The sequence below is a fragment of the Bos grunniens genome, chromosome 21, assembly GCF_055505025.1.
Source record: "Bos grunniens cultivar Pamir isolate PY7600 chromosome 21, Bosgru_T2T1.0, whole genome shotgun sequence".
NCBI lineage: Eukaryota > Metazoa > Chordata > Mammalia > Artiodactyla > Bovidae > Bos > Bos grunniens.
Window position 1 is genome coordinate 36,431,763 of NC_141185.1, and position 13,395 is coordinate 36,445,157.

A 13,395-nucleotide genomic window follows, 5' to 3' on the forward strand; every position below is an offset into this window, starting at 1 on the left:
TTAGGCTCCAGTTCATGGCGGGGGTGGGGCAATGGTACAGAAGTATAGTCCTTCCTGGCCTCTAGCTTCATGAATTTATCTCAGCTCTGGTTCCTGGCATGCAGGGGGCCTGTAGCCTGGACTCTTCTTTCTTAGGGGTGATTAAATCCCCAATCCTCAGCCCTCTGCTTTTAAGAACTATATCTGGGTGCTTTCTCCCTTGAGTCCTTCAGCTTTGGCGCCTGCTCACTAGTCTCTGATTCCTCCCTTTTTGTTCATGACACAGTAGACTCCGCTTTCCTTCTTGGTTTCAAGCTTAGCTGTGTGTGTAAGGGGTGTGGAGTATTAAATTTTATCTAACATTTCTAGTGGGGTTTTCTTTGGAGACAAGAAGGTGGTAGAGTTGCTCTACATCAGACTCTTCTCACTCACGATTTTGTTTGGTGCTTTGGTTTTTCATTGGTTTTTGATCGCGTCAGCATTTGTGCCTCTCCTGTGCTGGGAGTTTGCCTTATTTCAGTGAGTTGTGTGAAGTAGGCCCTGGTGGTCGCCCCGTTTATGTGTTTGTTTTATTTTACAGGTGAGGAGAGAAGGGGGCAGAGTTGGGAGGCTGGGCTGTGAGCACAGGTGGTCCAACTTCTGCCTCCATGCCTCTCCTCTCAATATTCTAGAGAGAGCAGGGCAAACATAATCTTTTCTAAGTTGTTTCATTAGCTAAAAGCAACTATTTTTTTCTGATTTTCCAAGTAATTCAGACACATTTTAGAAAATATGAAAATTTGTAAGGAAGGGACTTCCCTGGTAGTCCAGGGCTAAAACTCCACACTCCAACGCAGGGGGTTCTGGTTCAGTCCCAGGCTGGGAAACCAGATCCCACATGCCGCAGCTAAGACCCAGCACAGCCCAATAAATAAATATTTTTAAAAAACTTTGTATGGCAGAGGCCATCACAATATTGTAATTAATCCTCCAATTAAATAAGTAAATTTTTAAAAGTTTGTAAAGAAGAAAATATAATCAACCACATAACTTCAGTATAAATGTAAACTTTTTTTGTATTTTCTTTGTGTGCTTTTTTTAAAATGCCTATTATAGGCACTTTTTTTTGTTGTTTTATTTTTGTGTTCAGCTTTTACTACCTAATAGCCCATGAGCAATATTTATAATTAAAATTTATTTTAAAGTGTTGTTTTAAAATAGTTTTATTTTTATAAAAGATATCACAAGTTATATTGACTCAAATAATTTTTAAGATACAGAAACACATAAAGTAAAAGTCAGCCTAACCTTCCACAGGTCATTGTTTGGTCTATACCTTTTCAGAGTATTTTCTCGTCACAAATACATTTACTTGTTTTTAGTAGATATAGAAGTTTTACAACTTAGTTTTTTACTCAGTATTATGACTATCTTTTCATACATGTTTATAAAGATCCATTTATTAGTGTTTTTGTAATCATATCTCAGAATTATTGAAGTAATGTTCAATAGATGCTCAGGAAAAATTGAAACTATAGAAAAATACAGTAAAAATGCAGAGTAAAAATGTATAGTTTTTAAAAATAGAGTGTCTGGTTGCCTACCTTGCTCTCTCCCGACCGATCCTCCAATCCCACAGGAGGCCGCAGTTAGGAATGAATCAGCCTCTATGACTGTTCCCGTGTATTTACCTATTTAGTGTGTGACCACAGAATGTGTGAGAACATATGTGTTTAGTATAAATGCAGACTGCGTTTGTAGGTGCTGTTTGACCCTTTGCCCTTCTGTCTGTATTGCTGTGGTAGGCTAGATTAAATATTCTAGAAGTTACAGTCTGCTTAATCTGCAGGTGTATGTATATGACTGTCTTTTCATATGTTTATTTGCCTTTTGTATTTGTTCTGTGACTTACCCTGCCTTTGCTCATTTTTCTTTTTTTTAACTGTGAAAAGCACAGGATTTACTCTAACACATTTTTAAGTATATAGTTCATATTATTAGCTCTACGCACAGTGTTGTACAGCAGATCTTCAGAACTTTTCTATTTTGGATGGCAAAGTTATACCCGTTAAGCTTCCCATTTCTTACCCTCCCACCCCCGCCCCAGGCCCTGGTAACCACCATTCTACTTTTTTCCTTTCTTTTCCTGAAATCTGTTTATTTGTTTGGCTGCGCCATGTCATAGTTGCAGCACGAGGGATCTTTAGTTGCGGCGTGTGAACTTTAGTTGTGGTATCTAGTTCCCTGACCAGGAATCAAACCTGGGCTCCCTGCATTGGAAGCACAGTCCTAACCACTGGCCCACCAAGGCGTTCCCCACCATTCTACTTTCTTCTTCACTGAGTTTACTTTAGATACTTCATACAAATGGAATCACACAGTACTTGTCCTTCTGTGAGTGGTTTATTTCACTTTATTTAGGCTTATTTACATTTTGGTTGAAATGATTTTTTTGTGTATGGTGTAAAATAAGAATCTATTTCTTGAATGTGGATATCCAGTTTTCCCAACACCATTTGTTGAAGGGACTGTCCTTTCCCCATTGTGTATTCTTGGCATCCTGTCAAAAATCAGTTGATCATATGTGCGTGGGTTTATTTCTGGGCTCTATATTCTGTTCTCTTGGTCTATATGTTTGTCTTTATGCTAGTATCATACTATTTTATTATTGTAGCTTTGTAATATGTTCTGTAATCAGGATGTCTGAGGCCTCAGCTTTGTTCGTCTTTCTCAGAATTGTTTTAGCTATTGGGGTCCTTTGTGGTTCCAAAGAATTTTAGAATTGTTTTTTCTTTTTCTGTTAATATATGCCCTTGGGATTTGGGTCAGGGTTGCATTAAATCTGTAGATCACTTTTGGGTAGCATGGAGATTCTACAATATTAAGTTCTTCCAGTTCATGAACACAGGATGTATTTCCATTTATCTGTATCTCCTTTGTTTTCATTCAGTAATGTTTTGTAGTTTTCAGTATACAAATCTTTAATCTCTTTAGTAAGATTCATTTTAGGTATTTTGTTCTGTTTGATGATTTGCAAAGAAATGAGATTGCTTTTCTTAATTTCTTTCTCAGGTTGTTTGTTGTTAATGTACAGAAACAGAACTGATTTTTCTATGTTGATTGGGTATCCTATAGAATTCATTTATTAGATCTAACAGTTTATGAGTGTGCTGTATGTGTGGCATCTTTAAAGGTTTCTATTGATTCATATAAGTGCGTGTCATCTGCCAGCAGAGGTAAGGTTATTTTTTTCCCTTCCAGTTTGGATGCCTGTTTACTTCTTTTTCTTGCCTAATTGTTCTAGTTAGGGCTTCCAGGACTATGATGAATAGAAGTGGTAAGAGTATGCATCATTGCCTTGTTCCTGATCTTAGAGGAAGAGCTTTTAGTTTTTCATCATTGAGTAGGATGTTAGCTAGAGACTTTTCATATATGGCCTTTAAAATGTTGAAACCATTCATTCTTTTCCTAGTTTGTTGAGTATTTTTATCATGGAACAGTGTTAAATTTTGTCAGTTTCTTTTTCTGCATCTCTTGAGATAATCTTGTGACGTTAATCCTTTGTTCAGTTAATGTGGTATGGCACATTGATTGATTTTTGAATGTTGAATCATCCTTGCATTCCAGGGATCAATCCTACTTGGTCATGCTGTATGATCCTTTTAATGTGCTCTCAAATGTGGTTTGCTATTAAGGATTTTACATTTATATTCATCGGATAGTTTTCTTGTAGTGGCTTTTTCTGGCTTTGGTATCAGGGTAGTACTGGCCTCATAAAATGAGTTTAGAAGTATTCCCTCCTCTTCAGTTTTTGGACAGAGTTTGGGAAGGATTGATGTTTTAATTCTCTAAATGTTTGGTAGAATTTACTTGTGAGGCTGTCCCTTCCAGGGCTTTTCTTTGTTGTGAGGTTTTTGATTACGATTCAGTCTCCTTACTAATTATAGGTCTCTTCAGATTTTCTCTTTCTTCATGATTTAGTCTTGGTGGGTGTAAGTTTCTGGGAACGTATCCATTTCTTCCAGATTATCCAGTTTGCTTGCATATAATCATTCAGGGTAGGCTCTTATAATCCTTTTTATTTCTGTGGCATTGTTGTGATGTCTGCTGTTTCATTTCTGAATATGTCTTCTCTTTTTTTCTTAATTTAACTGAAAAGGTTTGTCAATTTTGTTTATCTCTAAAAAAACCTGTTAGTTTCGTTGATGTTTTTCTGTTCTCTGTTTTGTTTATTTCTGCCCTAATCTTTATTATTTCCTTCCTTCTGCTAACTTTGGGCTTAGTTTGTTCCTTTTCTGGCTCCTTGAAGTATAGTTAGGTTATTTGACATCTCTCTTACTTTTTAATGTAGATGTTTGTTACAACTGTAAGCTTCTCTCCTAGTGCTGCTTTTGCTGCATTCCACGAGTTTTGGTGTGCTGTATTATGTTGCCTTTACTTGTTTTTTTCTATTCTGTTATCTTTTCTTACTGATCTGTAGTAGCTCTTGTGCACATAGATCCTGGTCTTTGTGTTTCAAGTGTTTTTCTCAGTTGTTGGCTTTTCAGCTTAATTATAGTTCTTTCACCTGGTACTTTAAATTTTTGATGTTGCTAAACCTAATTGACTTTTCCCTTTATGATTTCTGTTATACTTAAAAAGGCCCTCCCATCTCCCAAGATTATAAAATATATATATGTTGTTATTTTATGGTTGTATTTTTATATGTGTATCTTAACTCCATCTAGAATTAGTGGGAAGGATGTGAAGTAGGGATTGAACTCTTTTAAAAAGCTGTGTTAAATGGCTGCACAGTGTTCTGTCACATGGAGAGGGCTTTCACGTGTTCCCTGTTCCCTTACTGTCACACTGTTAGGCTTCTGCCATTTTTTCTTATTATAAATAAAGATGTACTGTATTTCTAGTTGCTGCTTTTGGGTAGATTCATAGAACAGAACTACACGGTCAGGAGGAGACTAAGCAGGCAAGGCAGTTACCAGCAGGTACTTGAAGGTGCACGGCCGAGTTAGTTTCTCAGCCGCACTCTTGGATCACTCGGCAGCCTTCTTCAAGTCACTTCCTCGTGTCTTCCTTGTGCCTCGGTTTTCTCATGTGAAAAATAAGGGTTGTAATAATACCTTCCTCAGAGCATGGTGCTGAGGTTTAAATGTTTAATGCACATAAAACACTGGAATAGGGCTGGGTTAGCAGTTACTATTACTTGTTATTGCTGCTGCTGTTTTTATTGACATAGCATTTTAAGGCAAGTGACTTTCAGAAAAGGTGCTGGTGTTTTAATATTTTCCCCTGGGAATCTAGGAGATCCCATTGGCCCAATCCCTTCTTATCACTGAGTGTTACCATTTTTTAAAGCTTTTCTAATTGAATGTATGAACAAACTTCTTTTTGGCTGGCCTGGGAAGGGGAGGAGGGTGGGACTACAGTCTCTTCTGTTATCTTCCTGAACTTTAAATTGTTTTCTCTAAGAAATGGCTTATATTGCCTTTTAGTTCCCTTTTATGGAGTTGTCCTTTAAAACTGGAAGTTCACCTGCTTTTCAGTGTGTGATTCCCCGCCCCCCCAAATTCATCACTTAGCCCATAGCGACTCTCCGAACGTCATTCCTTTGGCTTCTTTTTCAGGTACTGATGTTCATTTGAGCCCCTTCTGTCTGCCAGGCCCTGTGCCAGGGGCACAGGCGCCTCAGAGGAGTAAGTTCCCGTCTCTGTATGAGAGAGATTCAGCCTGGGAGAGGTGGCAGGCAGCACAGGGGTGGCTGGCATCAGAGTCGCAATGTGTGTGCCACAGTGCCATCCACCTGTGGAGCGGGGGTGGGAGTGGGGTGGGCAAAGCCCTAGGAGAAGCTCTCAGATTGTCAGTGGGATTGATTTGTAAACATAATGCAACTCTTCTGCCTGAGGAAACTTGCTCTGTAGAATCCCAAACTTGAAGGAAAAGTTTTTTTTTTTTTTTTTTACTTTATGAAATAATTCATCATAGCAGTTTAAAAAAAAATTGTTCTTTCTATACATTTAAAATATGTAGTTTGAAAAAAAATTGTGAAACCTTTCTGAAGCACTGACTTCGGGCAGGTTTCTTGACCTCTTCAGGTCTCAGGGCAGGTGTTCTCCCGCTCGGCTCTCCCGCTCTGGCTTCCTGAGCTCTGCCGTGTGAAGGGATGTCAGCAACCATTATGGACAGTCAGGTGGTTGGTAGCTAACGGCGTGAATAAGCTGTGCTGCTGACTCAAATACTGCAGAGAAAAGGAGCTGGAACTTTCCTGTGGGGTGCTTAGACTTAGCCTTGTCGGGGCCACTTCACTCTTCGGCATAGATGTGTTTTCATCCCCAACAGTGTGTTGGAGTTTTCTTCCTCCTTTTTGTAGGAACACCCCATTTCTGGGCAGTCTTCTTGATTATGGCATGAAAGTGTGATTATATGCCTAGATGGAAAGGCAGGACTGCCACCCTCTCTCCCTTCCTCCACCCTTCCCCCTTTCTGCTGCTTAATCAGAAAAGGGTCCCTTGGCTCTTTTTCCAAGCCACCGAGTTTGAATTGACCTTTGTTGCCAGTAAGAACGTGGGGAAGCACTTTCTGGTTCCTGCTAAAGTTACCTGACAGCGGAAGGTGTGCATCTGATAATGATAACTCCAGTGCTTCCAAGGCCTGAGCCGTTGAGCTAAGAGCAGTGATCCTGATCTTATCAGTAGGGTTCTGGAGTCCAACAGTGTCGCTTCTAACAGTATCTGTTTTACTTCCTGGGGCTCCCCTCTCCTTTCAGGATTCTCCTGTAATCCAGCCCATTACCCCTTTGTGCATGTCTCATTACCTCTTGGGATCAGTTAAAACTGGTGGGAGACCAGAGGTGTTTTTTCTTTTCTTCTTGAGATCTGGGAACTGGACATTTAACATTACAGCATTATCCACTTGTCCAGTAGTAGACAGTCACAAGTGTTAGGGGTAATACCTACAGAGACACAGGCATAGCAAAGAAAAGGTAGTTCATGTGTTGCTTATTTTAAAAAAAGAACAGTACTAACAACAGCAGTATTCAGCTGGAATACTTTTGTTACACTTTATATTTCAAAGTTACCAGCTGATATCCTTGAGCTTGGGATCAGCCCTTTGAAGTCTACCCATGGAGCTGACTATGAGGTTCAAGGCCCAGGAATTTGCCCAGATCTGAAAGGTGGGTGGGATTCATTATCTATCAGATTATAGAGTAGACAGAAAGGAAACACATTACTGTTGTGTTGCTTTCAGAGAACACTCAAGAATCTCTGTAAAGCTGTAGTGTGTGTGATGGCGTTCTAAGGACAGGACAGCTTCTTAGAGGTTTCAGAATATGGGGAGCTCAAGTGAAGAGCTAGTAACTTAGCCTCTGTGCTTTAAACCTGAAGGAAAGGGTTAACTCTTGCCTTGGGGAAGAGTGAGGAATGGGGACTAAAATTGCTTTGGACATCTGAGCTGTGCTTTAATAAGATATTCCAGGTGGTCAAGGAGTAATCCTAAAATAGCCTAGATACTTAATTGCTTTTAAAGTCAGGCGCTTCTGTCTCTGGGGAGGCACAGCTCTAAGGAATGCAGTGCTGGCTCCTAAGGTCTTAGAGGCGTGGTCTGGTTGGTTTTTTTTTTTTTCTTCTTCTTCTTCTTCCAAATCCCCAGTGAAAAAGCCCAAGGTACCTTTCTTGGGTCAGGAGACGCTGGTTAAATGTCTCTTCTCACTGGAAGTTTGGCAATAAGCCTTTGGCTCCTGCTGCTGCCAGCTGCTATAGCCTGGCTTCATCCAGGGCTGTGGGATTGTTCTCGTCACCTGTAACACACCCCCAGAGACAGTGGGCTGTTTTCATTAGTGCTCCAAGGCGTCCTGCTTGATCCCCTGCCCAGCATCGCTCCTTTTTCATTGGAACTGACTTTTCTCACGTTAAGATTCAGATTCATCCTTCTTGTCCTGTTTCATCCCCTCCGTCCAGATCTAGTTGATTCTCTGACTTGGCTACTCTTAGGACAGTCATTTCTCCCCGGTTCTACTGCTCTCCCCACCCTCAACCCAGATTCTCAGTGTGGCCAGCCCCAGTGCTGGATTTTCCTCTCAAATCTTCACTGCTGTTTACAAAAGTAATGTATTGACCTTGTGAATCATTACCGAGAAACATTAAAAATACATTTTATTAAGTGAAGAGTCATATTGCTATCTTACCTGAAACACTAAATATTGTGATTGTATCAGTTCATTAGTCTATAATTTTAGTGCAGTCTGAATTTTCTTTGTTGTGGGTATGGGTGGGGAGGAGAAGCAAGTGTTGGGTCATGACAGATGATTCAGATGTTAATCTAGAGAAAATAAACAGTTTTTAAAATCATCTCTCTCTCTCACCATTAGATTCTAACATCCAATAAGTCAGAGGTTCTTATCTATCTTGTTCTCTTCCCCTTAGAAACTTTCACAGTATCTCGTATATCCTGGTGATCCAATGTTTGTATGTGAATGAATAAAATGAAAAAATTGGAAAAAAGTGAAAATCTCCCATAATTCCAGTCTAATTAGGTGCCTACAGACATTTGTATGTGTATATCATGCATTTTCCAACAAAAATGGATCATTAAAATCAGCTAAAGCACTGATTTAATCATCTGTTTTTCTGTTCAGAAAACATCCACGGCCTCCCCGCTCTTCACGTTTCAGAGCTTAAATTTCCTCCTGGTATTCAAGGCATCTCACAGCCTCTTTCCACCTTAACTATTCAGACTTGCATCCTCCCTGCCAAAACATGCCTGTTTATCCCCCACTCCACGCTCACTGAGACTGTAAACCTCTCGGCCGTTCTTCCGGGCCAGCTTCATCCCCGCCTCTGAGCACCTCCTTCCTCCCAGCCCCCTGGCACTTTGTGTTTTGGCCCTTTGGCTGGCTCTGCCTATTAAATGCTGTGTGTGTTCAGCTTGTTCTTCCAGCTCTGTGGTAGAACTCCAGTGTGGGAACTACTTTGGGGGAAGTAGTGGTTCTCCTCAGCAGCCTGCACACTCCTCTTAAATGAGGCAGGTGCTCAGGAAAGCAGCACTGAGTGAATGTCCTGGGCTCTTTGCTTCTCCTAGGGGCCCCATCTCACGTTGGATTCCACACCATGACACAGCAGACAGACAGTCCTCTGGGGACAGGAAGCAGCCCACCTCCTGAGAAGGCCCACTCCATTCCTGGGCCGTTCTGATTGTTGGAAAAGTCTTTCTTGTAATCAGCCTGAAATCTTCTCTCGGTTAACTTCTGGTTAACTTCTGCTCCGTGACTCTAGTTCTGTCCTCTGGGGCTTTAGAGGGAAAAGGAAAAAAAAAAAGACAAGCCCGCTTCCTCTTCCACAAGGCAGCCTTTTCGATTTTCAAGGATAATGAATACATTGCCCCTTCCAGGGTTGAAGTGTTGAGGAGGCAGTATTTAAATTTTGAGTGGCAGTTAGGTTAGACTCTGATCGGTTATTTTTTTCGGCCTTCTATGAGCAGGTTGGGAGCGCTAGGTGCCATATTCTTTCAGCCCCCTCAGAGCACTCACCGGCTTGTCTCTCTCCCCTTCTCTCTCTCCTGAGGGGAAGGTGGGCAGCTCCTCTTAGCCAGGACGTTCTGTTTGGAAGGTAGTGGTAAAAGGTGAGCTGTTGTTACTCTGGTGCCCTCGGTAGTCCCAGATAAGTCCCCTGGGCAAGGCCTGTGGGAGGGCTGGTTTTCTGTTTGGCTGCACCTGCCAGGTGAAACCAGTGAGAAGAATCAAGGAGTAAAAGAATCTCCCGTTGACAGAGCCGCCCAAGGCCAAGCAAGACCTGGCATTTGTAGGCGTTCTGCGTACAGAGAACATTATTCTTCATTTCTTCCCTCCATCCCTTCCTGAGGTCCCACCCAGAACACTTTCGACTGTTCTTTGCACCCACGAGGCAGTGTGGTGGTGTACCAGAGAGACAGGCAGACCTGGGCTTCGATGCTGATGCTGCCACTGAGAAGCTCTGAGACTGCGGGCAAGGTGACTTACTTGCTCTGTGAGCCGTTGTTTTCCCATCTGCAAATAACCCCCTCTCCATTGTGGAATTAGGGAGAAATTGCTTGGTTAGCTCTGGGTCCGGCCCTGGTTACACAGAAGATGTGCAGACACTAGCTTCCTGCTCTGCTTTCTTCTTTCTACAGCTTTCTTTCACAACCAATTTTGAGAGATTTATAGGCAAAACACTCTGTGGCCTCCCTGGGGGAAATGAACTGAATGTGGGTATGGTAGGGAAAGCTAGCCTTAGGTGGGTATTTGGGAACAAACTGTCAGTTTCCTGTGAGTTCCTGGTGAGATCAAAGCCAGTAAAGTGAGCCCTCAAGTAGGGGAGGCTGAGAAGGTCGTAAATGGCAGCGAGCGGCCACTCTGGCTACTGTTGCTTCCGCACGTCTCTGGGCTGTTGAATCCTGGCTGCCTGCTGCCCACAGGGAACAAAGCCTCTTCCCTGGCTGCTCGACTGCATGTGGCGACCTTCAACTGAAATGGTTTACTTGGGGACCCCTCTTGATCTTTACTGAGCTGACTCTTCGGGGGTATATTTTCTCCACATGTGCTTCTACCATTCCCTGTGTTCCTCTTCCACTAGCTGCTGTCAGCCACATGCTACATTCAAGAAATTCAGTCATTTCCGAGCTGAAGACTTCCCAGCAGCCACACGCACACCTCCTGTACCTAAACTTGAAGTGCACAAACGAGCTGTGTTTGCAGCCGTTGAACAGAGTTAAGAACCAAGAAAATAACTTCTGAAGCCTGTAATCCTCCTAATGAAAGGAGGGAGGGAAGACAGGGGCTGTGGGGTTGGAGGTTCCATGGAGGAGCCCCTTCCTATGTCTCAGCAGATGAGTTGGGGCTTTTTACGTGCTGGGGGCCAGGGATACCCTGACAGGATGCTTACAAACTGGGCACAGGCAGGGGCACCATAACCAGAACACGAGGCGACACCGCCCAGAGAATGACACTGTGGGCAGAGGCTTCCCAGAGCAAACAGCCAGACCGTGAAGGACAGGCAGGGTGTAGGAATTACCCTCACCTCAGCCAGAAAATCCTGTGAATCAAGATGGAAGTTTAACTGTCTCAAGACAGAGCGATGCAGAGAGAGTGGACGTGTCCCTATCAGCCCCAACTGAATATTTTCAATTATATAATGGTCCAGTTTTGCCTTGGACAAAAGAAAACACCTCCACGCCCAGGCAGCTCTTTTCGTGTGTTTCCTTTAAACACTAATGGACATTCTATCTGAGGAATGGGTTAAACAGGGGGATTGCTCGTAAGAATGTAGTATCCTGTTTCCGCCCGGTTCTGACAAGCCTCCTTGTCCTCTCTGGTCACCATCCTAGTGCATTTCAGGGTAAAATCACAGCTCAAAGCTGAGTGGTTCTTGGTGGGCCACGACTAGTCCACACTCTGACCGTCCCGGTGCTTGGACTGTCCTGTGACTCGGGCAGAGCTGGGGAAAACCGGCAGTCAGGACACCTCTGTCCTGCAAGGCCTTCTCCTCTGTTCCCAGAGCCGAGCCCTCACACTCAGGTGTTTGTTTTCACACGTAGTCACACCACCGGTGGCACCAGCGCTTGTTTTCACACTCCCTTCCTGCTGCGGAAAGCCCTGTCTGAGATTCTGGGCTGTGGATTCCTTCCTCCCTACCCGGCTGAGTGTTAAATAGCTTCTGACTGAGCATTCAGAGCGCCTCGAGGTTACTGTGATTAGCAAAAAAAGAAACTGTTTTTCCCTCTCTCTCGGTGACTGATAGAGAAAGAATCCTCCTGTGAGCAAAATCAGCTTCAGATCTCTAGCTAGAGTGTTGGGAATTGAGCTGCCACGGTAAACAGCTGACATAACAGAAGCAGCAATGATCCCCCATTAAATGTCTTTCAGCTGATAGGGGCTCCCGGGATAATTGACTTTCCAGCAGGAATTACTGGCTCAAACGAAATCACTGGGCATTAGGGCGACCTGCTGCAGCCTTTGAAAGGGGACCGTAACTCTGTCTGGTTTTGCTGACCTGACAGGCATAATTCATCTTGATTATTCATTGTGCTAGTTGCCACCAGATGACACCAGGTTTCTGTTGACTGTAATTACAGCGTGGGTTTTAGCTTTTTTTTTTTTGAAACAGTGTTCCACTTGGTTGTTGGCCTCTCTGAGCTGAAGGTGCTGTAGGAAGGTTTCTACAGCGTCTGCCTGGGGAGATGATGTGAGCACAGCCAGATAGCATTTCCTGAACACTTCCTTACACACGTCTTTCAGTAGATAAGCAGGGAAACAATTTGATGGAGCCTGTTTCATGTCAGCTGACAGGGCGTCACTTCTTCTTGGTTATCCTTAACCTGGTGTGTGGTAAATCGCTGCTCTCACAAAGTGGGCCTACAGCTCAGCCCACTCCCCAGCCCGAGACGTCCCTCCCCAGCCACTTACACACCCCAGCCAGCTGGCTGGCACACGTGTGCTTGTGCGTGTGGGCACTTTTGGCCCTGGCGGCGGGGGGAGAGAGTGATGGTCTCAGTGTGTCCAGTGCCATCCCTGGGTCCTTCATTGACAGGTGGGATGAGGTGAACAGGCAGCTTCTGCTCTGACATTTCATCCTCTCCACTAGCAGAGGGCCTTTCGGACTCTCCTGTGTGGTATACGTGTCTGTATATTTTTTTGAAGAGGTGCCTTAATTGGTTCAAATAATCAGTTAATGCCTTTTAAGAATGATTATAGGTGATCAGATATTCACTGGAGCCTTAAAATTGTCAGGCAGTGTGTTGTGTGCTACAGGTACAAAGATGAAGACACTTTGCTTTCAAGGAGCTTACAGTATGTGGGGATGACAAATAATTCCAAAATAACGTCAGGTTCTAAGCTCAAGATGAACAGAGAGTGCTTCCAGAGAACTTGTGCATCTGGGTGTGAAGGGAAGGCCCCCGCTAGAAGATGATGCCTGATTTGAGAAAGAAGAGTTACTCAACTGAATAAAAGCAGGAAGCAGATTTCAAGAACATAAACAAAAGCATATACGCCATTTCCTCCCAGTCAGTTGAATGGTGTTGGTTTGACCTAATCAATTAAATTAGGATTAGGTTTTCATTACTTCTCTAATGAAAATGAACTTCACCCTAATGGAACAGTCTCTCTGTATCTTGGGAGTAATCTCAGGCCCCCGGGGCCCTCATATCACTAGGCAGTTCTAATCACTAGAGTTAGGGCTTCTGGTGGTGAGGCTTGGCTGAGAGACCACAAGATCTTCGAGATCTTCATCTTTTCCCTTTGACCCTTTATCTTCTGCTGAAGTGTTGTGCGCGAGGCCAGGCTAGGTATCTTTACAACATACAGTATAATTTACAGGCACACCATAAAACATACAAACACATGCCACACTGAACCCGCAGAAGAACAGTTCACCTCAGAATGATGGCTTCTGGAACATCAACTAGGGGTGAGCCAGTTCTCAAAGCTAG

The 13,395-nt window shown here is 43.2% G+C and overlaps 1 protein-coding gene and 1 long non-coding RNA gene across 13 annotated transcripts in view; one reads left to right on the plus strand and one right to left on the minus strand.

The window, feature by feature from the left end:
* ARID3B (AT-rich interaction domain 3B) overlaps positions 1-13,395 on the plus strand; it is a 48,382-nt gene that overhangs the window by 14,114 nt on the left and 20,873 nt on the right. Inside the window, exon 1 of one of the 9 annotated variants that reach the window (XM_086365312.1) lies at positions 9,762-9,937. The exons of 7 other annotated variants lie outside the window; for them this stretch is intronic. In XM_086365312.1, coding sequence (XP_086221438.1) covers positions 9,896-9,937 — 42 coding nt within the window. In that variant the 5' untranslated portion in view covers positions 9,762-9,895. Of the gene's footprint in view, positions 1-9,761; positions 9,938-11,998; positions 13,374-13,395 lie in introns of those variants that run through there. One more of the 9 variants, XM_086365314.1, reaches the window with a different exon arrangement.
* LOC147349385 (uncharacterized) lies at positions 1,885-10,093 on the minus strand. 4 transcript variants are annotated; one of them, XR_015150459.1, is made up of 6 exons: positions 9,947-10,093; positions 9,479-9,546; positions 9,106-9,239; positions 8,138-8,271; positions 7,621-7,750; positions 5,521-6,904 (listed from the first exon to the last, which is right to left on the minus strand). It is a non-coding gene; the product is annotated as an uncharacterized LOC147349385 (long non-coding RNA). The 4 variants fall into 4 exon arrangements; XR_015150458.1 differs by lacking the exon at positions 9,947-10,093 and having other exon boundaries at positions 1,885-6,904; positions 9,479-9,593; XR_015150460.1 differs by lacking the exon at positions 9,106-9,239.